Here is a 25,215-nt window from a genome sequence, read left to right on the forward strand (position 1 = left end):
AGCCCCAGTCGGCCCCATTTGGGGCGTTTTTGCTTTTTCCTTTTCTTTTTCTCCCCCCCCCCCCCCCCCCCCACTTCAGGCCTTTCGGGCGTTTTGCTTTTTCCTTTTCTTTTTTCCCCCCTTCAGGCCCAGTCTCCTTGTCTCCCTCCACTTGGCTCTGGGATCTGGAAGCACACAGGTAAGGCAAGCCAACGATGAGGGGATTTGGTTAAGCGCTTATTCGGGGCCGGGCACTGTACTGAGCGCTGGGGTGGACACAAGCAAATCATAATAATAATGATGATGGCGTTTGTTAAGCGCTCACTGTGTGCCAAGCACTGTTCTAAGCGTTGGGGAGGATAGAGGGTCATCAGGTTGTCCCCCATGGGGCACCCAGGCTTCATCCCCCTTTTGCAGATGGGGTTATTGAGGCCCAGAGAATAATAATAATAATGATCATGTCGGTATTTGTTAAGCGTTTACTATGTGCCAAGCACTGTCCTAAGCGCCGGCGTAGATACAAGGTCATCAGGTTGCCCCCCCGTGGGGCACCCAGGCTTCATCCCCCTTTTGCAGATGAGGTCACTGAGCCCCAGAGAATCATAACGATAATGTTGATATTTGTTAAGCGCTTACTGTGTGCCAAGCACTGTCCTAAGCGCCGGGGTAGATACAAGGTCATCACGTTGTCCCCCGTGGGGCGGACAGTCTCCATCCCCATTTTACAGATGGGGTCACTGAGGCCCAGGAAAGTGACTTGCCCCAAGTCACAGAGCCGACAAGGGGCTGAGTCGGGATTTGAACCCGTGACCTCTGACTCCCCAGGCCGGGCTCTTGCCACTGAGCCACGCAGCTTCAGTCCCTGACTCCACGTGGGGCTCACAGTCTCCATCCCCACTTGACAGATGAGGGAACTGAGGCCCAGGGAATACAAATAATGATAATAATAAGAGAATACTCATCATCATCATCATCATGGTGTTTGTTAAGCGCTTACGATGTGCCGGGTGCGCTGGGGTGGACAGAAGCCGGTCGGGTTGGACACAGGCCCTGCCCCACGTGGGGCTCAGAGTCTCCATCCCCATTTTACAGATGAGGGAACTGAAGCCCAGAAAATACTAACAAATAATAATAATGGCATTGTTAAGCGCTTACTATGTGCCAGGCACTGTGCTGAACGCTGGGGCGGACACAAGCCAATCGGCTTGGACACAGCCCCTGCCCCACGTGGGGCTCAGAGTCTCCATCCCCATTTTACAGATGAGGGAACAGAGGCCCAGAGAAGTAAAGTGACTTGCCCAAAGGCACCCAGCAGACAAGGGGCAGAGTCGGGATTAGAACCCATGACCTTCTGACTCCCCAGCCCGTGCTCTGGCCACTACGCCATAATTGGGGGGGGGGCGGGTTGTGAAGCGCTTACTATGTGCCAGGCACATTTAGGTAAATTTTCCTTAAAGCTAAAAGGATCATCTGGTGTTCAGGGAGGTGGGATTCTCTCGAATTTAGAAATCAGAAGCCTCAGATACTCCACACGGGCAGCCACAGGATGCCATTTGGAAAATATTACAGTCTCCCAGGTGAAGCCTAATAATGCTAATCGTGGTGTTTAAGCGGTAACTATGGGCCAAACAATGTGTACGGACCGAGGTAGTAGAAGATAATCGGGTGCCGTCCAAAGGGGAAGGAGAAAAGGTTTTAATCCCCCTTTTACAGATGAGGAAACTGAGGCACAGGGAAGTGAAGTGGCACGCCCAAGGGGTTGCAACAAGAAAGTGGTGAAGCCTAGCGTGTTGTCAACTTTAAAAGTAATGATAGAGAGTGTTCAGTCCAGGTTCATTGGTTTGAGGGGCAATTTGTCACCCAAAACTTGGAGAAGTGAAAAGGACATATAATTAATGAATCGTATTTATTGAGCGCTTACTATGTGCGGACCACTGTACTAAGCGCTTGGGAGAACACAACAGAATTAACAGACCTGCTCCCTGCCCATAATGAGACTTTAAAAGGAGTTTGCAGCCTGGAGATTTAAAAAGTCTTAAAACAAGTGGCTGACCACTGGAAAAAGAAATGAGGATAGGGGATAAATTACAAAAGCCCTGGAGGAAGTTTATTTCCTGGAAGGCCTGGTGAAAAGCCTAAAGAAATTGGATCGCTGGAGTATGAAAGAGACAACTCTACTGAGATTTGTTAACAGCCTTCAGATGTGTGAAGTGACGTTGCCGAATAGCCGGTGTTGGGGCAGCTGTTTCCCATTTCCACTGTGACGGGAATTAGGGGGAACGAGTTGTTAATTGCAGCCGACAGTGAAATACCCTTTTCTCGTTGCGCTTCATCATGGGGAGGTTGAAGAAAGTCTTGCGGGGAAAGATGGGAAGGAAAGGACTGCTCTTCCGGCCTATATCCTACAACCGTTTCATCTGTGGAGCTCAAAATATTTTGCAGGTTGGAGCTTATTTATTCTCACACTACCTCTTTGAGCCCAGGGTGGGACCATTTTTATTGCCACCGTTTTACAGTTGAGGATACTAAGAAATCCAGTTATCCGGTGAGTTGTCCCAAACATCCAAATCTTCTGCCTCCCAGTCCCATGTTCCTTTCAGAAGACACAACTGACTGAAGTGTAAAAAGCGTAATTTCTATAGGGTTAGGTCTTTTTAAAAGGACGTATCAACGGTGCTTATTAAATACTGGCGTAGAACATGGATGTGAGACAGAGGAGCTGGGTTCTAATCCAGTCTCTGCCACACAGTCCGCTTTATTTGAGCACTTTATTGTGTGCAGAGCACCGTTTTAAGCACTTGGGAGAGTATACTGTAACTATCAGCGGACTCATTCCCTGCCCACAATAGCTTGCAGTCTAGAGGGGGAGACAGACGTTAATTTAAATAAATGACAGATATATCGATTACTGCGTGACCTTGGGTAAGTCACTTTACCTTTCTGTGCCTCAGTTCCCTCATCTGTAAAATGGAGATTAAGACTGAGTCTTCAGTGGGACGGGCTACGTCCAATTTGATTATCTACCCCAGCGTTTAGACTAGTATAAGTGCACAAAGTGCTTAAATAGCCCAATTTTTATTGCAAAAACCGGAATTCTGACTTGCTCTGACATTTAGAGATGGGAATAATAGTAATAGCATGTATAAAGCACCTGCTGTGAGAAGAACACTGTACTAGCCCTGGGAGAGAATGCCGAGTTGGGATTGCCAAATCGTACTTTCCAAGTCCTTAGTACGGTCCTCAGCACACAGTAAGCGCTCAATAAATACGATTGAATAAATGAATGAATTAGACAAAGTCCCTGCCGCTAAGGGGGCTAAAAGGCAACTTCCCTTTGTGCATTAATTGTAGTTGTGGTGTCAATTTACTGTTAATTATTGTATTTTTTCGTCTGTTTTGATCACAAGAATCTAGTGCGTGATTTTTGGAGAGCTCGAGTTACTCATTGATGAAGGGAAAGGGAGAAACCGTCAGGGACACTAGAATGATACGTTGTTCATTCTTGAATCGAAATAATCCAACTTTTTACCTGAGCTTTTCAGTCCTCTTTCCTTTAGAAAAGTATCAGTGCCAAAAGTCAACTATTTCTGACATAGTAAAACACATGACACGATACAAACTGATCCTCTAAGCCTAAAAAGAGTTAGGCGTGCAATTAAAAGGGATTCTCTAAGTTTATGACCATTATTTTGACTATTTCATTACAAGCGATAAATTACAAAGAAGATTAATTATGTTTCCTTTTCTATTAAACGTTTTCCTTGCCGGCCACACCCACCCGAACGGCTTTTTCTGGTTTAGACTCTCTCTCCCCAAGTGGGAAATTGTTTAACGTGCCTGCACAGGTCTCGTATATTGGCAGATTGGGCATTAGATGGTAAAAAGAAGAAGCAGCGTGGCTCAGTGGAAAGGGGACGGGCTTTGGAGTCAGAGGTCATGGGTTCGAATCCCGCCTCGGCCACTTGTCAGCTGTGTGACTTTGGGCAAGTCACTTAACTTCTCGGTGCCTCAGTTACCTCATCTGTAAAATGGGGATTAAGACCGTGAGCCCCACGTGGGACAACCCGATTCCCCTGTGTCTACCCCGGCGCTTAGACCAGTGCTCGGCACATAGTAAGCGCTTAACAGATACCAGCATTATTAAAAATGGTTATAATAATTGTGGCATTTATAAGCGCTTATTACATGCCAAGAATTGTACGAAGCACAGGGATAGATACAAAGAAATCAGGTCAGTGGCTGTCCCTGTCCCACAGGAGACTCGCAGTAGAAGCAGGAGAGAGAACAGGCTTTGAACCGCCATTGTACAGCTGAGGAAACTGAGGCACTGTGAAGTGACTTGCCCGTGGTCACAGAGCAGGCAACTCTAGAATCAGGATTAGAACCCAGGTCCTTGGACTCCCCGGCCTGTGCTCTTTCCATGCTGCTTCTCTACATTTTGGTTCAAAAAAAACCTTTACAGGTTCAGGCACTGCTGAGAAACGGTGGGAACCAAAGTCAAATTGATGAGTAAATGTACAGTTCTCTAGTTCAGGCTGGTGGAAGGGAGCCTAGAGTGTAATTGTAATTATTAACTTTATATAGAGCAGTCTTGCAGTTTTCCTAAATATGCTTACGAGGTGAAGCGAAAGAGGTTTAAGGAGCCGTACCGGTCTGTGCTAACTGATTTCCGTGACGTCGTTAATGCCTCACTTGGCCGGTTTTCTCCCTTCGACAGTATGCAACTATACCTTGTTACCATTTGGGGCAATTCTGCGTAAGACTCAAGGAGCATAAAGGCCGATCAACAGAATCATTGAAATGGAATTTAACTCTATGAAACATTCTCAGGATTTAGCTTAGCTTTTGTGTATTTTTGAAGATTAAATCAAGAAGGAGTGGGGCTGTATTTTATGTCTTATTAAATAAAAAGTGTTATAAATAAGGTAGGTTGTTTCATCCAGTAAGCCTAGCTCCTGATGGTGTTTTGGCTTTTGAGTAATAGATTTCTAAGTGCTTTCCCGGTTGGCTATTATTTTATGAATTGGTTAGGAAATGGCTAGCCTTTTTGGCCTGTGTCAGGGGATTCTAAACTGGGACTTGCAGCCAGGAAACAATGGGCCTCCTCCGGTATAACCAAGATGATAAAAACTGTGGTATTTACGCTAGGCACCGTACTAAGCGGACAGGTGGATACAAACAAAGGAGATTGGACACGGGTCCTGTCCCACGTGTGGCTCAGTGGAAAGAGCCCGGGCTTTGGAGTCGGAGGTCAGGGGTTCGGATCCCGGCTCGGCCACTTGTCAGCTGTTTGACTGTGGGCAAGTCACTTCACTTCTCTGTGCCTCAGTTACCTCATCCGTAAAATGGGGATGAAGACTGTGAGCCCCACGTGGGACGACCCGATTCCCCTGTGTCTACTTAGTGCTCTGCACATCGTAAGCGCTTAACAAATACCAACGTTATTATTATTATTAGTCCCCATTTTGCATAGGAGGGAACCGAGGCCCAGTGAAGTGACTCGCCCCAGGTCACACAGCAGACACGTCTTAGTCCAGAAACGGAGCCTAATCAAACCGGACCGGGAAACCACCTCATTCAGCTTCTCCGGTCATATGCCCTTGTCTTTGTTCCAGGTGATTTGGGCAGTTTGAAGGAGAAATGCTTAAATTCTCGAATGGTTGTCTCTTGGAGAAATTCTCCTGCAGACACCATCGTCTCTCTCCTGCCCTGCTGGGAGCAGGACCCCCCCTCTTCCTCTCTACCTTTCCCAATCTTTCACGGAAGGCGCCTCCGAATCGGCGGCCCCACGCGGGTTCTCGGCTGCGGGATCTGGCCCAACTCTCAGTGAGCGTAGAGAGGATCAGTACGGGTGAAGGGGTAAAAACCTAAATGCCATTTAACGGGTCAGATCGCTGGCCCATTCAGTTCATAATATTTTATAGTATTTTTTCATAGCATGTGTTAAGTGCTTCCTATATGCCAGACACTGTACTAAGCGCTGGGGTAACTTCCCTAAGTTTTTCCTCTTCAACCCTAGCTTTCCTTCTAGTTACCTATTATGAGTTATTCGTCTGTGAATCTTTCCACTCTTAAATTGGGTGGATTTTTTTTCTTCCTGTACAACTTCCTTCCAGACTGTAATAATAATAATGGTATTTGTTAAGCGCTTACTATGTGCCAACCACTGTTCTAAGCGCTAAGGTGTCCCCACGTGGGGCTCACAGTCTTAACCTCCCATTTGACAGATGAGGGGACTGAGGCACAGAGAAGTTGTGATTAAAGTGATGGGAAGCAGCGTGGCTTAGTGGAAAGAGCCCGGGTTTGGGAGTCAGAGGTCGTGGGTTCTAATCCCGGCTCCGCCGCTTGCCAGCTGTGTGACTTCGGGCAAGTCACTTAACTTCTCTGGGCCTCAGTGACCTCATCTGTAAAATGGGGATTAAAACTGCGAGCCCCATGTGGGTCGACCTGATCACCTTGGATCCCCCCAGCGCTTAGAACAGTGCTTTGCACTTAGTAAGCGCTTAACAAATACTACTATTATTATTTGCCCAAAGTCACACAGCTGGCAAGCGGCAGAGCCGGGATGAGAACCCACGACCTCTGACTTTCCAATAAGCCACGCTGCTGCCTTGTGGGCAGGGAACGTGGTTACGAACGCTATTGTGTTGCACTCTCCCAAGTACTTAGAACAGTGCTCTGCGCACAGTAAATGCTCAGTAAATAACATTGATTCTCATCGTAATGCCGTGGCCTTAGTGGAAAGAGTACGGGACAGAGAATCCGGAGACCTGGGTTCTAATTCTGCTCCCCCGCTTGCCTGCTGTGACTATCGAGTCACTTGATTCCTTTCTGCCTCAGTTTCCTCATCTTTAAAATGGGGATCAGGCACCTGTTCTCCTTCCCCCTTAGACTGTGAGTCCCACATGGGACAGGGACCGATTATCTTGTATCTACCCCAGCACGTAATCCAGGATTTAGCACGTAACAAGTGCTTAACAAATAACACAACTATTATTCCGTGGGGTTGTTTGGGGATTTTTTTTTGGTTGGCTTTTTTTAATGGCATTTGTTACATTCGGTCAATATTTACTGTATGCAGAGCTTGGGAGAGTACAATATAACAATAAACAGACCCATTCCTAGCCCACGACGAGTTTCCAATCTAGAGTCCGTAAATAAATTATAGATATGTTCGTAAGTGCTGTGGGGGCTGGACGGGGGGATGAATAGAGGGAGAGCGAGTGGGGATGATGATAAAGGGAGTGGGAGAAGCGGAAAGGAGAGCTTAGTCAGGGAAGGCCCCTCGGAGGAGATGCGCCTTCAGTGAGGCTTTGAAGTGGGGAGAGTCATTGTCGGATTCGAGGAGGGAGGGCGATCCAGGACAGCGGCAGGATGCGGGCGACGGGTCAGTGATGAGACAGATGAGATTGAGGAACAGTGAGAAGGTTGGCGTTAGAGGAGCGAAGTGAGGTGAGTAGAGGAGAGTGGTGAGGTAGGAGGGGGCACGGGGATCGAGGGCTTTAAAGCTGAAGACTTCTTATTTGATGTGGAGGCGGATGGGCAACCACTGAAGATTCTTGAGGAGTGGAGAAACGTGGACTGAATGGTGGGTTTTTTTGTAGAAAAACGATCCGGGCAGCAGAGTGGAGTATGGACTGGAGCGGGGAGAGACAGGTCGGCGTGGAGGCCGATGCAGTAATCAAGGCGGGATAGGATAACTGTTGGTATTAATGTGGTAGTTTGGATGGAGAGGAAAGAGTGGATTTTAGCGATATCATGGAGGTCGAACCCGTAGGATTTAGTGACAGATCGAGTTTGCAGGTTGAATGAGAGAGATGAGTCAAGGATAACGCCACGGTACATGGCCTTTGGGACGGGGACGGTGGTGCTTCTGTCTACGGTGATGGAAAATCCAGGGGCAGGACAGGATTCAGGTGGGACAGTAAGAGTTCCCCTTGTAAACAAGAGGTCTTTTCACAAATAGGTTATGTTCCCTGATGATAAACTTAATTCTCCTGGCATCTAATTTGCCAGTTACAGTGCTGTAGTTTTACAGGCCTAAAATTCCCCAGATCACCTCTGGAACTTTCTTCAGAGTCTCTAACCGCCTACTGCATCAGAACTCGTCTCGGCATTGAACCCGATTGATCGATTTCTTTGTATTTAAGACTAGCTGTTCCAGAAAACACTTTGGCCTATTAAAAAATCTCTTCTCCAGATTTCCTCCTTGGGGCTTGGGTGCCCAGCCTTAACTCTAGGATATGCTCTGCAGCGCTACCCTACAGGTCTGTCTCTTGCGGTCTCTCTGCCTCTGTCCATCTCTTTCTCCCCGCTCCCTTCTTCCCTCGTCCCTTCCCAAATGCCCCCCCTCACTCTTTTCCTCCTTTGGTATTTCAGATGTCGGCGAGGCATCACGGCGAGGCTTCGGAAACCCTCAAGAAGGTAGAAAAGGAGAAACAGGATGAAGCTGCAAGATTAATCCAGAGAACCTGGAAAAGATTTCTTGTGAGTTTCCCGTGTTTTCTCTTAAAACCTCGGAATGTTAAAAACCAACAGCTATCACACTTGTTCTTCTTAACCTCTCCACGCCTCGGTTTTCTAGTCTACAAAATGGGGATAAGATAGCTTCCCTCCCTCTCATCCTCCTAGATTGTGACCCCCATATGGAGCGAAGGTGGCATCTGCCCCAGCACTTAGCTGAGGGCTTGGCACTAAAGTAATCGCTTAATAAACGACGATAAGGATAACGATAGTCAAGTTAGATCCTGGCCCAAAAGGTGCGCAGCGTGGCTCAGTGGAAAGAGCCCGGGCTTGGGAGTCAGAGGTCGTGGGTTTGATTTCTGGCTTTGCCACTTGTCAGCTATGTGACTGTGGGCAAGTCACTTCACTTCTCTGTGCCTCAGTGACCTCATCTGTAAAATGGGCATGAACTGTGAGCCTCACGTGGAACGACCTGATTACCCTGTATCTACCCCAGCGCTAAGAACAGTGCTCTGCACGTAGTAAGTGCTTAAATACCAACATTATTATATACTAACATTGCATAGAGCCGAAAGTCTTTTCTTTATGGTATTCCAGTATTATAAAATATGATTTTCAAATTTCAAACTTGCATTCCAGGATCTTAGAAGGATAGCTAATTCTGGAAAATCCAAACGCAGCAGTGAATACCGGAATCTTTTAGCGGAGTGTTTTTCCAGAATTCAAAGATCGTTTTTGGAACACTTTACGTGTACTTTCTCATCGTTTAAATGCAAGCCGCGGAATGGCAAAAGGAGTATTTTCTCGATCAGGAGTCTGCATCCGCACGTTCCAGCAAGTCTTTTTCATGTTTGTCGACACCGACTTTGAGGTGGAGTTTCCGAGGGCGGGACCTAAAAATCCGGGGAAAGAGGATCGCGATCTCCTAGATGACGGCTGGAGACAAGTCAGGAGAGGGAGAGGGGGGAGACAGACAGGCCGAGAAAGAGAGGGAGACAGAGACACACACAAAACAGAGGAGACGGGAGACCCAGAGAGTAGAGAAACAGATGCAGAGGGCATAGTGCGAGGCAGACGTGGGATGCAGAAAGAAGAGAAAGAGACGGGCAACGAAAGTCACTTCACAAGATGAGTCCGTGAAACAAAGGGTGAGCAAGACATGGCTTGCCGCCTCCCAGACAGAGCCCGGGACTGGGAGTTCGAGATCCTGGCTTCTAATGCCGGCACCACCCCCTCACGGCTGTGTGATCTTGGCCAAGCCACTTAACTTTTCTCAGCCTCAGTTTCCTCGACTGTAAAATGGGGCTTCAGTACCCGTTCTCTCTCCTACTTAAGCCAGTGAGCCCGATGAGGGACGAGGGGAACTGTGTTGACCCGATTATCGTGCACCTACTCCGGGGTTTAGTGTGCAGTGCCTGCTACCCGGGAAGTGTTTGCTACATAATAATGTTGGTATGTAAGCGCTTACTATGTGCAGAGTACTGTTCTAAGCGCTGGGGGAGATCCAGGATCATCAGATTGTCCCACGTGAGGCTCACAATCCCCATTTTCCAGATGAGGTCACTGAGGCACAGAGGAAGTGAAGTGACTTGTCCACGGTCACACAGTGCCAAGTGGCAGAGCTGGGATTCGAACCCATGACCTCTGACTCCCAAGCCCGGGCTCTTGCCACGGAGCCGCGCTGCTTCTCTACATGGTAGGTGGCTTAACACATCCCACCATTATCAAGCCAAGAAAGCGAGGGACAAGACTTGGTGCCGCCTGAAGGCCCTGGCAAAGGTCAGCGGGGGCTCACGGCAGAGCACGGGACAAGCTATCTTTGTCTCCTTGCCCTCTCCAGAAAACGTGGGTGCGAAATCACTTTATCCCTAGAGTTGTAATTTTGGGGAGAGTGGGATGATCATCCCCTCTCCCGTCTCCATGCCACACCAAGCCTTGGTTGCTATTCCTGTTAGGATTCATTGAACTGAAAGTAAGATCTTGTCCAGGCTGCTGAGGCAGCCAGAAGTCGATGGTTGAGCCGGTCCTGACTGCCGGGGTGTGGGAGGGAACGTTCCGTTGTGATGATTAAAGTCTTCTGTAGCCGTGGAGATCTGGAGTCGAGGCCTGCGGGATGCTCTGAACGTCTTTTAAGACGAACTCGCGTATTTGTCTTAGTCTTTCGTACTTGCCTTCCATTTTCGATATTCTGGAGTATCTCAACACCTCATGGTTTACATTTCATCGTATGAAATTGATTTGTTGGAAAACTTGGATCCTCATAGGTTCAGGAGTAAAAAAAAATTCCATCTTCCTTTGGGAACTAGGCCGACTTTGAATGCACCCACCGCCCATGGTTTATACCTCTGCCAGATCTGAACTATGATTTATAGGCCCCAGAACACTACACTGGAATGCAACGTAAATTTGAATTCAGCCCCCAATTATTTAGTTTCTCAAATACAGATCGTACTTGTCGATTTTTAAAAACTGGAGCAAATTTGTTCAGTGGAGAAAATGAACCGTTAACAGACAGAGAAGCAAATCATCCCTTGACAACAGTACGTGGATCTTCACATTTTCCCGTGTATTTTCTTCTACTGTCTTCTGACTCTACCTCCTCAAGATCATCGATGACAAATATAATTATCCCACTTTTAAGCTTCCTTGAACAAAATTTTAAATTGTTTTCAGGAAAGAGCTAGAGTTCCAACGTGGAAGAAAGTTTCCATCTTCTAAGATTTTGGGGGATTTGGGGGGAAAGCCTCATTAGGTTCCATCTTGTAACATTTCTTAAAGCAAGATCTCATAATCCAGTTTTCAGGCTTACCAACTAACTACCTTTCTTTGTATGTATGACTTGCGTTTCTCGATACTTTAGAAGTCATGTTTTTTTTTAAAAAATTACATCCAGGAAAGCCTTTTAAATCTCTTCTTGGTATTTGTCATATTTAAACCTTAACTTCATCTCTGCTTTGACTGTAAACCTCGTGTGGGACTGTAACCAACTTGTATCTACCTTCCCTTATTTCTTTTCTCTCTCATCTAAATTTTTTCTTGGAAGAAAAACCAATGTTTGTTTACAGTCAGGATCTGAAAACAATCATCTAGGAAGGAAGAAGGCTGTCTTGGGAGTAGCTTTTAAGACTTGGAGTCCCACCATTATTCATGTCATTAAGATTGGGTTTTTTTTTTGTTTAATTTAGAATTAGAGGATGTACTAAGTTAACTTTGATATTGCAGATTAGATTAATAATGGTATTAAGCACTTACCATGTGCCAAGCACTGTCCGAAACACTGGGATAGATACGGGGTTATCAGGTTGGACACAGTCCCTGTCCCATGTGGGGTTCACAGTCTTAATCCTCATTTTACAGATGAGGTAACTGAAGCACAGAGAAATGAAGCGACTAGCTTAAGGTCACACAGCAGACAAATGGCAGAGCCGGGATTAGAACTCGGGTCCTTCTGGCTCCCAGGCCTGTGCTCTATCCACTACGTCATGCTGCTTCTCCACAGATATTATAGGCTTTTCAGTTTAGATGATTCAGTTAAGATCGATGTCGCCAATCAGTCGTATTTATTGAGCACTTAGTGTTTGCAGAGCCCTGTACTGAGCACCTGGGAGAGTGCACTGCATCAGAGTTGGAAGGCACGTTCTCTGCCTACAACTATTGAAAAATCTCGAGGTGCTAGTTTGACGACACAGGTCGGTCTGGGTTCGGGGGAACTCATTTTCCTCGGAACGTTCAGGGGAAACATTGTAGATGGGAAACGCGTCTGTGATATTGTGTTCTACTCTCCCAAGCGCTCAGTACAGCGCTCTGCACACAGGAAGCGCTCAGTGAATACGACCGACTGATTGGAAATCAGTCTGGGTGGCAACCATAGAAACCAGCTTGAGTATTTTGAAGCTATTGGATGACGTGTTTGCATCCCTGCCCTTAATCTAAGGGTTAAAGGCAAGGTTAGATGAAAACGTTCAGAAATTAAAAGAAGAAAAAGTTATTCTGATGGTCGCTTGTGTTGTGTTTGAACTTCTAGGATATATGTGTGTTTCAGCACTTCAAAAATCTACTTAAGATGCGAAAAGAAGGGGACCCCCGTCTTCTAATGAAATCTATTGATCCTAAAGAGGTAAAAGCATTGTCTGTTGGCATTTGACTCCAGGTTTTATAAGAAGGCCACACTGATATCCACGTCTGTTTAAGTACCGTTTCTCTTTTCTATGATAATTGTTGAGCACTTACTGTGAACCAGGCGCTGGGGTAAACACAAGTTAATCAAGTTGGACACAATCTCTGTCCCACTTAGGACGCCCAGTCTTCATCCCCATTTTACAGATGAGGTAACAGAGGCACAGAGAAATGAGGTGCCTTGCCCAAGGTCACAGGGCGGCCATGTATCTACATTTCCATTGTCCTTTTCCTCCTACCGGTCATTTTTTTTCCGCTCTGCCTTCTCCATCCAATTGTGGAAAAACTTGAGGGCAGGAGTGGTGCCTGTTATCCTTTTCCAAGGACCTAGTGCGGGGCTCTGTACTTAAAAGGCGCTCAGTAAGTGCTGCTGATCGATACCTCCGCAACTTTTAGGGCCATACAAACGGCTGAAACCCCACGGCATGATTTCCAGGGGAAAGCCAAAATAAATCGGCGCGTGGTCTTCATGTGCGCGTTCGTCAGGGAGGGAAAAGCAGCTTTCCCCACGCATCGTTGCGGCACGCTTACCCGGCTTGGCTTTTAAAGCCTCGGAAGTCTAAAGAAGGGTCCCCGGGGAGGACCGGTAACGAAGCTGAGCGGAGCCCGCGTCTGCCGTGAGCCGCGCTCAGTAAGTCCAGTCGAATGAATTAAGCGAATGGATGAGTATTCTCCGACTTGCTGAACACTCTATCCGGCAATCAACAGTATTTATTGAGTGCCTGCTCCCTGCAGAGCCCTGCATTACTATCACCGCGCTCTACCCGGAGGAGCTAAGTTGGCCTCCTTCCTTGACTCCCTTTTTGGAGGAAAGCATCTAGAGATCAATCAGTCAGTGGTATTTATTGAGGGCTTACTGGGAGCAGAGCCCTGTACTGAGCAAACGTGGCTCAGTGGAAAGAGCCCGGGCTTTGGAGTCAGAGGTCATGGGTTCGACTCCCGGCTCGGCCACTTGTCAGCTGTGTGACTGTGGGCGAGTCACTTCTCTGTGCCTCAGTTACCTCATCTGGAAAATGGGGATGAAGACTGTGAGCCCCACGTGGGACAACCCGATTCCCCTGTGTCTACCCCAGCGCTTAGAACAGTGCTCGGCACATAGTAAGCGCTTAACAAATACCAACATTATTATTACCGTCTAACCGAGACAGGGACGGACTGTCTCGACTGTAAAATGACTACTTAGAAAATGTGGACCAAAAGGAGGAGGAAGAGGAGGTGGAGAGATTTTATTCCCTCTCGCGAAGAGATCCTTCTTCAAATGCAGTCGAGTCGTTTCCGACTCGATGCGGCTCCGTGGCCACACCCTCTTCGGAACGTTCCCCTCTTCTGTCAAAAAGCCGTTCTGGGTAGCGTTTCCAGAGAGTTCTCTTGGTAAAGGTATAGAGACGGACAAAGAAAAGAATTTTAGGCCCGCGAACCCCTTGAGGGGCAGGATCTGTGACTAATTCTATCAATCAACGGCATTTTTTGAGCAGTCACCGTGTGCAGAACACTGTGCTTGGGAGAGTAGACTACAACAGAGCTGGTAGACACATTCCCTGCCCACAGTGAGCGTAGAGATAAACTTGCAGTTTAGAGAAGCCTCTCTTCTGAGTTCCCCAGTGACCCAGTGGAAAGAGCATAAACCTGGGAGTCGGAGGACCTGGGTTCTAATCCTGGCTCTGCCGTTCGTCAATTGTGTGACCTTGGGCAACTTCCTTAATTTCTCTGTGCGCCTCGGTTCTCTCATCTGCAAAATGGGGATTCAATATTCGCTCTCCCTCCTACTTAGACTGTGAGCCCCACATGACATCTGACAATCTTGTAGCTAACCCGGTGATTGGTTCAGGGCCTGACAGTAAGTGCTCAATGAGTACCACGATTATAATAAATGATGATCATACTGTATCATCTGTCTCATAGGGTGTCAGGATTTGTGAATGAGAATTTGCAAAAGGTTGCACATTACCCTACTGAACATTTCCAAATATGCCCGATGTACTACTTTTATTTTTACCATCAAGTTTTATTGTTGTCTTACAGGCCGAGCTTCTCGATGCCGCCGCTGGAATTAACATTCGGTTTAGACTTGGGGGAGTAAGTATCGGATTTCTCGGTCTTTGAGCGTGTTAGAACTGCCGATACCAATGGGTGAAAAGCAGAATGGCCTAGTGGATAGAGCCCAGGCCTGAGAGCCAGAAGGTCATGGGTTCTCATCCCGGCGCTGCCGTTCGCTGTGTGACTTCTCTGTGCTTCAGTTACTGCCTCTGTAAAATGGGGTTTAAGATTGTGAGGTCACACGTGGGAGATGGACCGGGTCCAAACTGATTAGCTTGTGTCTACCCTAGTGCTTAGAATAGTGCTTGACACATAGTAAGTGAATCTGGGCCTGAGAGTCAACCTGCCAATCAGTCCATCAGTGGTATTTACCGAGCGCTTACCTTGTACAGAGCCCTTGAGAGAATCCAATATTGGTAGAAACGTTCCTTGACCGCAAGAAGCTTACAGTGTAGAGGGGATAGAGTCTCTGCAGGTGTACCTTGTGCCTGATTACTTGGACTAAGCGGTCCTTCTAAAGACACACTTTAGAAGCCAACAGGAACATAATTCTGCGTGGCCGCTTGGCACAGCGACTCACCGATCCCCGCCGTAGCCCAGACGCCATAGGTCCGTAGCCCAAGCCGTAGCCCGGTTTGCCAATCTGCATCCCATTCACCTTGCTCCTGTTATTCCAGCAGTAATTGAACCGTGGACCTTTTTTGTTTTTGAGCTGGATCGATTCCCCAGCCTATTTTTAATAGTTTTCAAAGTGCCCTTCTGAAGATTTTTTAGCATCCTTCCTGAAAAAGTCTATGTGCTATTTGTCCTGGAGGAAGAGCGTTCCTGGAATTAATCATAAAATAGATATCATTGCCAACTATAACTCAGCCCAAGTTTTACTCCGGAGATTTTCTTGCACATTTTTCCAGATACTTTTGACTTTGAAAGGAACCCCAAGAGACCAGGGAGAGTGGAAAATGAAGAACAACCCGACTAACTAAGATGCAACGGGAGAATAAAAGAGTTTGGTTTTATGAGAGAGAAGGAACATTTGTGGGAAAGGGATTGATTACAAGAAGAAAAATTGGGACTTTATACACAGAGACGGAATAAATGAAGGAATTGGGAGAAAAAGAACAGAAGGTAGTCAGATCTCCGAGATCATGTTATATTTTATATACTTTGAGGTAAAGGGCAACCTAGGGTTACACCCGCTACAACTGAATACTACAGGTTAGTAAATTCCTCCGCGCCCCACCTCATCCTAGTTCCTGGTGGTTTTCCTGCCTTAATAATAGTAACGATGGTATCTTTTAGGCGCTTACTGTGCGTCAAGCACTGTTCTAAGCGCTGGGGTAGATCAGGTCGGACACAGTCCCGACCCACGTGGGGCTCACAGTCTTCATCCCCATTTTGCAGTCGAGGTAACTGAGGCACCGAGAAGTGAAGTGACCCGCTCAGGGTCACACAGCAGAACAGTGGCACGGCGGAGAGTGAAACCTTCTGACTCCCAGGCCCGGGCTCCATCTACTAGGCATCCACATCCTAACTTGACCCTCACCACCTCCTGTTCCCCTCTCTTCCCAGGTGCCGACTTGTACATTCCGAGCGCTTGGTTCAGTGCTCTGCACATAGTTAGCGCTCAATAAATACTATTGAATAAATGAATAATTTGTTTTACTTCCTAAGACAGCTATCCCCGGCAGCCCTCCCGGCTCTGCCCCTTGTCAGCTGTGTCACTTCTCTGTGCCTCAGTTACCTCATGGGGATTAAGACTGTGAGCCTCACGTGGGACAACCTAAGCTACTCCAGCGTTTAGACAGTGCTCTGCACATAGTAAGCGCTTAACAAATACCAACATGATCATTATATTCTCTCCGCTTGCTCTGCACACGGTAAGCGCTCCAAAAATACGATCGATGGAACGAATGAATCTTTCCAGTCCAGCCCGCATTACTGGTATGGATTTTCTTCTCTTTTTGAACTTTAAACAGAGTGGCAGCAGGCATCCCTGTCTAACACCCCCTCTCTTTACCCCTCTTCCTCTCTCTCCCCTCTCCATTCCCCCCTGCCCCTTCCCAGGCTTTCAGCCCCAGTGAGAGAGGGAGTAGGATTAAGGCAGGGAAGGTGGAGTAGGCATCCAGATAAGCTGGTTAACGGAGACAGGGCTGACCCAGAAGGGACCCGAGGGAGCGAGCTGGAGGGCTGAATAGAGAGAATGGCCGTCGGAAATCAGGGCGAGGGACTGGTGGAGGGGGACTCGGAGAACGGTAGCGATAACTCTGGGATTCATTAAGCCACCGTACCAAGCGGTGAGGGACGCACAGATAATGGGGTCCCATGTGGGGCTAAGTAGAAGGGAGAACAGCTATCGAATCCCCTTTTGGCGGGTGAGGGAAGGTAAGTGACTTGCCCAAGGTCACGCGGCAGACCCGGGATTCGAATCGGGTCCTCTGATTTTCGGGCCACGGCTCTTCCCGCTAAGGCGGCTTCGCATTTTCTCGAGGTTCGCTCCGAAATGGTAAGTCTCGGGTCAAAGGAACCCCAAGGTACAACCGTTGACCCACACGACCACGGTTTCAAGGAACGTAACCTCACCGTGAGTAAGGTATGCCTCTACTAGACTCTCTTCGCGCTTACGTGGTAATTGGATATTAAAAGAGTTGTTTTTAATCTACAGGTTAAATATCCCCCGAATATATATTATAAAATCTTCACTCAGCGGCCCATCGTAGACATGTGTGCTAACAGCCCCAGAGATTACACCAAGTGTCCAGCGAGGCAGTCGGCCCCCAGGAAGCGGAACGGCAACCTTGTCGAGGACGGCTGGTACCAGCGGACAGAGAACAATGGCTGGCGACCCCTTTCTATCCGAGTGAGTCAAGGAAACTCTCAAACTTTTGTCTCGGACGCTTCGAAGGCCCATTTTCTTTCCCCGTCAACGTTTCGGCGTCCGGAACGCTGGTTTGCCTGCCACGGTCGTGAGAATCCTTTCTTCATCCTCTCTTGACTTTAAGCGCCTTTATTTATTACTTTATTTCTTTTTAGTAGTTGTTAAGCACTTACTATATGCCAGGCGCTGTATTTAGCGGCGGGATAGGTCAGCTAATTAATTAGGTTGAACGCGGTCACAGTCTCAATCTCCTTTTTACAGATGAGGAACCCGAGGCCCGGAGAAGCGAAGTGACTCGCCCCAACCTCACGTAGCAGACAAGGGGCAGGGCAGGGATTAGATCCAGGTCTAGTAAACATACATAGTAAACGCTTAACAAATACCACAATAATCATAATAAATATCATTTACTGAGCGCTAACGGTGCGCAGAGCACTCTCCTAAGCGCTTGAGAGAATATAACACAACAGAAGTTGGTAGACATGTTCCCTGCCCACAAGGAGGGAGCTTGGTCTGATTAAGAGAAGCAGCATGGCCCAGTGAAGAGCACGGGCTTGGAAGTCAGAGGACGGGGGTCTGCTGTGTGACCTTGGGCAAGTCACTTCACTTCTCTGGGCCTCAGTTACCTCATCTGGAAAATGGGGATTAAGGGGGAGCCCCATGTGGGGCGGGGACGTTGTCCAACCCCATTACCACGTATCTACACCAGTGCTTAGAATAGTGCTTGGCACATAGTAAATGCTTAACAAATACCTTTATTATTATTATTATTACAGTTTTTCCCACCAAGGGACGGACTGCCTGCCCTCCAATAACCACCTGCCATTACTCATCAACCTTTATGATTGACCCAGGATACTCACTTCTCAGTTAGCCCTTTTCTGACAGCTAATCAGTCGATCGATTTTTATCGAGCTCCTACCGTGTGCAGAGCACTCTACTAAATCCTTGGTAGACAGAGTTGGTAGAGACACATTCATTCATTCATTCAATAGTATTTATTGAGCGCTTACTATGTGCAGAGCACTGGACTAAGCGCTTGGAATGGACAAATCGGTAACAGAGACGGTCCCTGCCCTTTGACGGGCTCACGGTCTAATCGGGGGAGACGGACAGACGAGAACAATGGCAATAAAAAGAATCAAGGGGATGAACTTATTGTTAAGCGCTTACTATGGGACAGGCATCGTAATAATAACAATAATTCCGTGCCCACAACAAGCTTATAGTCTGGAGGGGCCTGGAAATTCAGTCTAGAGCTAGTGGAAAGCAATGTGGTTTTGCCTCCCTTCCTCTCCCCTCCCCTTCCATCTTTTCTGAACTCTTCTGTCACTGCTGGGTAAGAAGAGGTTATTTCAGTCGGTAGCTGTTGCCGGCTCTCATGTATCACCACGCTAATATTGCCAGCTTTTGTGAACTACTAGACTGAAAGCTTGTCCCCCGTGTCAACAGTTCTGGAGGTTCACAGATCCCTTCACCCTGGCCGACAGTGAGAGGAAGGTGAACTTTCATTTCTCCAAACTGAAGAGAATAGAGGAAGTGGAGAAAAACCGAAAACTGAAAAAATTAAAATGGATGACGCACATGTGAGTCGATGCAGTCATAGCCTCTGACTTTTTTTTGCATCTGCTGCCTTGTGGGGGAACTGTTTATCGTCGGGGAAACTTCTGAATTTAGTGACGTATCGTACTGGAGGTCCTCTTGATTAAAAGCAAAATGTTATCGACAGCCAGTGGTGAACAGTCGCATCCCCAACCCCCCAGCTTTCAGTCGGTCTGACCCCGTTTGCCGTTGATGTGGCACTGGGGGAGTGTCTTGATTACGTGAGTGTTTTTATTTTAAGCACCCAGTCTCCCTCCGCCCTAGCTCGGCCCACCACGTCCAGAGCCCGGACACGTTGGCTGAGTTCCGAGGGACCTGAACCCGAGAAGAGAAAGTGACGGATCTAGAGCAAGTCGGGTTGGGGTGGGGAGGGTCAGAGGTCCTCCTCCCACCTCCCAGAGAAACACCCTAAGATCGGGCAGATACGCACCGGAAAATCGGGTGTCCGGCATAGCGGGCGACGTTATTTGTCTAAGAGCCCGTTGTTCTCAGTGACCGTACTCTAGTAGGAGAGTGAAATCATTTTCAAATTCCGTTCTTTGTGGTTCTTTTAAGTCTTTGTGCAAATAATTCCATCAGCACTAGATGGAAATTCAAGGATGTTGGTTTTTCCCCTTGATTTTTACTTGGTGTTTCGCATCTCGCTTCTTGAAATCCTCTGGGTTTTTGTTTTTTTACTGATTATTTCAGTCATCTTTCAGCCACACGGCAAAGTATATTTTTGCCGCTTTTAAAGTCTAGTCGAGGACAGAAACAGAAAAAGTCCCTTCTCGCCATACCGGAAGGACCCCTAGGAAATGCTATGGATGCCGAGAGAATCAAGCCCCTTTTTCTGTCCACACAATGAATATGAGCACCGGACATTTGATGTCTTGATTTTTCTGTGTCCATAGCTCAGTGACTTACCTTAGCTATGTGTGTGTCTGCCCTGGTAGCGTTTCTCCAGAATTTTCTACCTCACGGAAGCGTTAGAATTCAGAAACACGGGGCTCTTTTTGGTGCCTTAGATGACAGCCCTCTCTCCTCTTCATTTATCTCTGCACATATGTGTATGCTTATGCAATTATATTTGTATGCCATGTGTATGGTAATGTATGATAATAACAATTGTGGTGTTTAAGTGCTTACTGTGTGCCAAGCGCTGTCCTGAGCGCTGGAGTAGATAGAAGATAATCAGGTCCCACATGGACAAGTAGGAGGGAGAACAGGTATTGAAACCCCATTTTGCAAGAGAGGGAATCAGTCAGTCATACTTGAGCACTTAAGAGAGTACAGATAAAAGACACATTCCCTTCCCACAACGAGCTGAACTGAGGCACAGAGAAGTTCAGTGACTTGCCCGAGATTACACAGCAGGTAAGTCGTGGAGCTGGGATTAGAACCCAGGGCCCCCGACTCTCTCCACCGGGCCATGACGTATATCATTCATCTTGATCCATATTCGTTAAAAGAATCGAGAGAGAGTTGCCTTAAGTGTGTCCACAAAGAGCATTTTGGGATTAGGTGTCCATGTGTTTCTGGAAGTGGGTTGGCGCTTGGGGGAGGATCTCCATAGATACGTGAGTGGTAGAGCTTCTATATTGAGAGAAAGCACATAAGCATCCTTCGGTTCAAAGATGACTCTGGCCGTGAGATTCCATCCATGCCCGTGACTGTCGTTGAGAAGCAGTGACGCTACCGTGGGGACCGAGCGTGGAAACCTCAGCCTAAAACCTATCCGTTCTTAGCACCACTTATAGATAGCTACCGTTAATCGGTAAGGTTTTTCATTTTCATTCTTTTCCTTTCCGTAGGTATTATGCAGGAAGCTTAAAGGCAAAGGAAGTGGATTCTGAAACTAAAATCTTAGTTCAGAAGGCCACCGAAGGAATAATAAAATCGGCTGAAGAAGAAGGCGTGGAAAACGTGATGGAATGGGAAGTGGACGAAATCCTGAAATGGACAAACACACTTAACTTCGAAGAGTAAATAGATTTTGATACAGATTTTGAGTGAGCCTCAGGGTTCTTGGGATACTCTGATATTCCTTCTCTTCTTTTCCACTGTTCCCACTTCCACCTCACTTTGGGTTTGGGTACTTCTGACTCGGTCCTTCCAGAGACGGGGGGCTTCTTTGCATTTACTTTGACTAGGGTAAGAGGACATTCGTAAAGTGGAGATGATGATCCCGGCCTCCCTCTACCTCCCAGGATTTTGTGGGGACCAAATGAGATAAATTCAGCAATGAAAAAGGGTTTGGGAAGTATAAAAGCCAATGGAAAATCCAAGGCGTTATCATTGTGACTTTTTAGTTAGCCATATTGTGCTGATGTTTGCCCTTTAATCCCAGGATTGGGCCTGTTGACTTTTCTTCTTTGGGAGCAAGTAATAATAATGGCATTTTTTGAGCAAAGATGTTCACAAGCGGTGCCTTTTGAAATCGTATTATCGTTTTTCGTATTTTGGAGAATGCCCATTAGTGGAATTTGACACATTTCCAACTGGTTTCCTATCACTTTTGCAGTTTAGCAAGGATGGAGTTTAGCATCTATGCTTGGGCAAGGCACTTCTCTGTGCTTCAGTTACCTCATCTGGAAAATGGGGATCAAGACTGGGACAAACTTGTGACCATCCCAGTGCTTAGAACAGGGGTTGGGATATAGTGAATGCTTAACAAATACCATAACTATTATTATTATGTTAGCCGACAGGAAGAAATGCTTCAGTGATCCTGTGCATTTCTTAGCTTTCTCCCGTTTCTTAGTCATCTTCTTAAAGCCTCCCTCATCGTGCATTGGGTTTTATTGCCAATATTACAAGCTGGTAAAATTCCTCCTTTTGGACAGGGATCGTGGCTACCAACTGTACTGGGCTGCACGCTCCAAGTGCTTCCAATGCTCTGCACTCAGTAAGCGTTTAATAAATACCACTAATTAATGGATAAATACCATTAATTTGAATTCTGAAGAAAAAGACAACGGAGGTGTAGGTATACACACTCACTTTTAATTCATCAAGATCATTTTTCTTTTGCTGTTTTCATGACATTGTTCTGCTAGCTTTCTCAGGATTTTCCTTTGGAGATTCACTAAGATAATTATTTGATTGTAAGTGCTGGGGGTGGGAAAGTTTCAGAGAAAATGGTAGGATTGGGGATGGGTGGAGGGTAATTTTTTTTTAGGCCCCCCAATTCTCCCAATCAGGAGTTTACAACTGACCCAGGAAAATGGAGAACAATGTTTACAGGAAATGTTCAAAAATATACTGCCCGAACAGAAAACGTATACTCTGGAATTGTTTTTCAAATAAGGAACTTTGCCCTAACAAAATTCAACTCATGACTTCAAGAAGGATGGGAGAAAGTTTGCATTAGGTCAGGGGACTGATCAAAAGCATTCATTTTACTGTGGGCATTTTGTGTTTTCAGGTATATTGCCTACTGGAAGAAACTATCCACGAGCAGCTCTTCGGCTCGCTTCGAAGGTAAGCTATTCCTGCTGGAGCTTTGTCAGTGCCTTGTTTAAAGAAGGAATTTAAACCATATGAGAATTCGCATTAAGGGGTTCCCGTGTCTTCCGAATAAGATGAGTAGGACTCTGTGAGGTCTGGGCTTTTAAAAAGTCACATTTTTGCAAAGGTAGTCTTTCCGAGCTTAGAGTCTGATTTCCTTTCCGTTGCTTCGTTGCGGTTTAAGTTAGGCGAATCGACTTTACGGATTCACGGAGGGCAAATCCACTGAGTTGTTTGGAGATCGATCCCCATGGGGAAATGTTTATACCGTCGGAAGCCACGAGCCGAATAACCCGAAGGGCACGAGGACGCCCATCTTAAGGTTCTTTTATCGTGACCCAGGCTGCTTGGCTCTCTAACTCGCCTGCAGCAGTAGTAATAGTATTTACTGAGCGCTTACTGCCGTGCAGAGCACTCTACGAGGCCCTGGGAAAGAATTCCCAGGTGGGACTTAGGTACGGTCCCTGTCCCTCGGGCTGGAAGGGCGCTCACCATCTCACGTTACATAAGGAGGGAGAAGGGGGACTGACGATAGAAACCTAAGAGCTGAAACAAAACCCTAAGACAACATAAGCAGAATGAGGCAGGAGGAGCAGGATTTCCGGCTCCTCTCGGCTCCGAGTTCTCCGTCCCAGCCGCGGCCGGGTGAGCCAGGTTGCCCCTCTGTGGCCGCCGGGAGGCGGGAAGAGAGTCGTGAGGCGGGATCCCGGGGAGGCGGTGGGGTGGCCCTCGGGAGGAGGGAGGACGGGGCGCCGGAGGAGTCGTGGAGCTGCCTGGAGCCTGTCCAGCGGTGGCTTAAGTCCAGTTGGGCAGCCTACGGAGCCCAGGGCGTGCTGAGAGCAGAGCCCCCAAAAGCTGCAGTGGGAGGGTGGCAGGACATAGTAACGCTATTTGCCCCCTCTTACTACATCCCAGCCCGCACACCTTGCTCCTTTACGCCTCTCACTCGCCCTCCGTCTCATCTATCTCGCCACCGACCCCTCGCCCGCGTCCCGCCTCCGGCCTGCAACGCGCTCTCCCTCCTCAAATCCGGCAGACGATCACTCTCTTCCCTTCAGAGCCTTACTGGGAGCACATCTCCTCCAAGAGGCCTTCCCTGACTAAGCCCCCCTTTCCCCTTCTTCCATTCCCTTCTGTGGCCCCCTGACTTGCTCCCTCTGTTCACCCCAGCCCCACAGCACTATTGTATTTCTTGCTTTATATTAATGTCTGTCTCCCCCTCTGGACTTTAAGCTCGTCTTGGGCAGGGAATGGATCTGTTTCTTGTTAGTGGACTCTCCCAAGAACTTAGTACATCGTCTGCAACACAGTAAATGCTCAATATATGATTGACTGACCAACTCTCTGGGGTGCAAGAGTTTTATGGACATTAAATAAATGAATGCCTGCTTTCCACCGATCACCTCCTCCCCTCCCGCCCCCCAACATTAGCCCAGCAATGCCCGTTCTCCATCAGTCGCCTCCCCCCTACCGTGGAAACACCTCTCACCCACACTCTCTGCCGGGGCAGGGTTGCCTGCTTACCGTTCCTGAAATATTACGTATTTTTTTTCATCCGTGGCTCACGGCCACGTTTGGTTTTTTGTTTTAGACACGAGCTCCCGAGGGGCAGGGCACCCCTCTAGCGACTCCGCTACACGGTGCTCTCCCGAGCGGTCAGCGCACAGTAAGCGCCCAGTCGGAACCATCGACGGATCGTTTTGCTCTTTAGCCCCTGTGGGTCGACCACCCCCGCATCTAAAATCCCCTTACGCTTTTTCCGATTAAGTAAACTCCTCGTGCGCAGGAACTCTGATGCGCTGTCCTTTCCCAAGCGCTCAGCGCGGCGCTCGGCGTAAGGGAAGCGCTCAACAGATAACATTGATTAATGGCTTTTAATTTGTTTAGATTTCAGGCTGCAGGCAATAGTCAAGCCGTACGAATTCACTGAGACATCTCTTGACGGCAAGGCAAAACTGAAACTCATCACGTCTCAAGAACAGAACTTCAGGGGGACTCCCGCATCTGCCGGAACACCGGCAGATTTCTTTCCTCGCCCTTGAAAGACTTTATCTTTCCAGAGCCCATTTTACAGACGGGTAGCGGATGCCAGTTTACCTTGTTCCTTTAAGGAACTCTTCCTCATTCACTTCAGGGATGGGCTTCCATTTGGATAATGAGATCTTAATGAAAATAACTCACGTCCTAATTTATTATGTAGACATCAACTTGGGTCTCTAAGAAATGCTATTGTACCGTCTCAAAGTTGGCCCATTAAAGAGATCTTCATTGTTTTCTCTGCTTTAATTCAGTTTTTACTCCTTGATAACTCTGTAGGAAAAAAATGCTGAAACGCGGAGCTTAGCCAAACCGCTGTCTTAGCTGTGTAGTGCTTCTCTGAAAAATAGCTCATCTCTGTTTTTGGGCTTGACTGAAAAAAAAAAAAGGCTTATATTCCTGCTGCCTTTTGCACAGGTAGAGGTCATTCGTCGCTGTGCAGTTGTTTCTGTTACGGGTAAGACTTGAGGTGTAGATTTTATTCAGGTTGCGATTAAAGCCCTAGGTTTATCCTGTCAATCATTTGACTGTCTTAAACGTGAGCTCTCCCAACACAG

The 25,215-nt window shown here is 47.4% G+C and overlaps 1 protein-coding gene across 4 annotated transcripts; it reads left to right on the forward strand.

The window, feature by feature from the left end:
• Window positions 1-76: 76 nt before the first annotated feature.
• Window positions 77-24,907, forward strand: C20H11orf65 (chromosome 20 C11orf65 homolog). Of its 4 annotated transcripts, XM_029047792.1 has the most exons (10): window positions 77-178; window positions 2,422-2,524; window positions 8,359-8,466; window positions 12,467-12,559; window positions 14,641-14,694; window positions 17,318-17,512; window positions 18,983-19,116; window positions 20,926-21,096; window positions 22,539-22,594; window positions 24,509-24,907. In XM_029047792.1, the coding sequence occupies exons 3-10, from the start codon at window positions 8,359-8,361 to the stop codon at window positions 24,661-24,663; spliced, it is 966 nt and encodes a 321-aa protein (XP_028903625.1). In that variant the 5' UTR covers window positions 77-178; window positions 2,422-2,524; the 3' UTR covers window positions 24,664-24,907. The 4 variants fall into 4 exon arrangements, with proteins under 4 accessions (XP_028903625.1, XP_028903624.1, XP_028903626.1 ...); XM_029047791.1 differs by lacking the exon at window positions 2,422-2,524; XM_029047793.2 differs by lacking the exons at window positions 77-178; window positions 2,422-2,524 and adding an exon at window positions 1,408-1,556.
• Window positions 24,908-25,215: the final 308 nt, after the last annotated feature.

The sequence above is a fragment of the Ornithorhynchus anatinus genome, chromosome 20 (assembly GCF_004115215.2).
Source record: "Ornithorhynchus anatinus isolate Pmale09 chromosome 20, mOrnAna1.pri.v4, whole genome shotgun sequence".
In the NCBI taxonomy this organism is placed as follows: Eukaryota; Metazoa; Chordata; class Mammalia; order Monotremata; family Ornithorhynchidae; genus Ornithorhynchus; species Ornithorhynchus anatinus.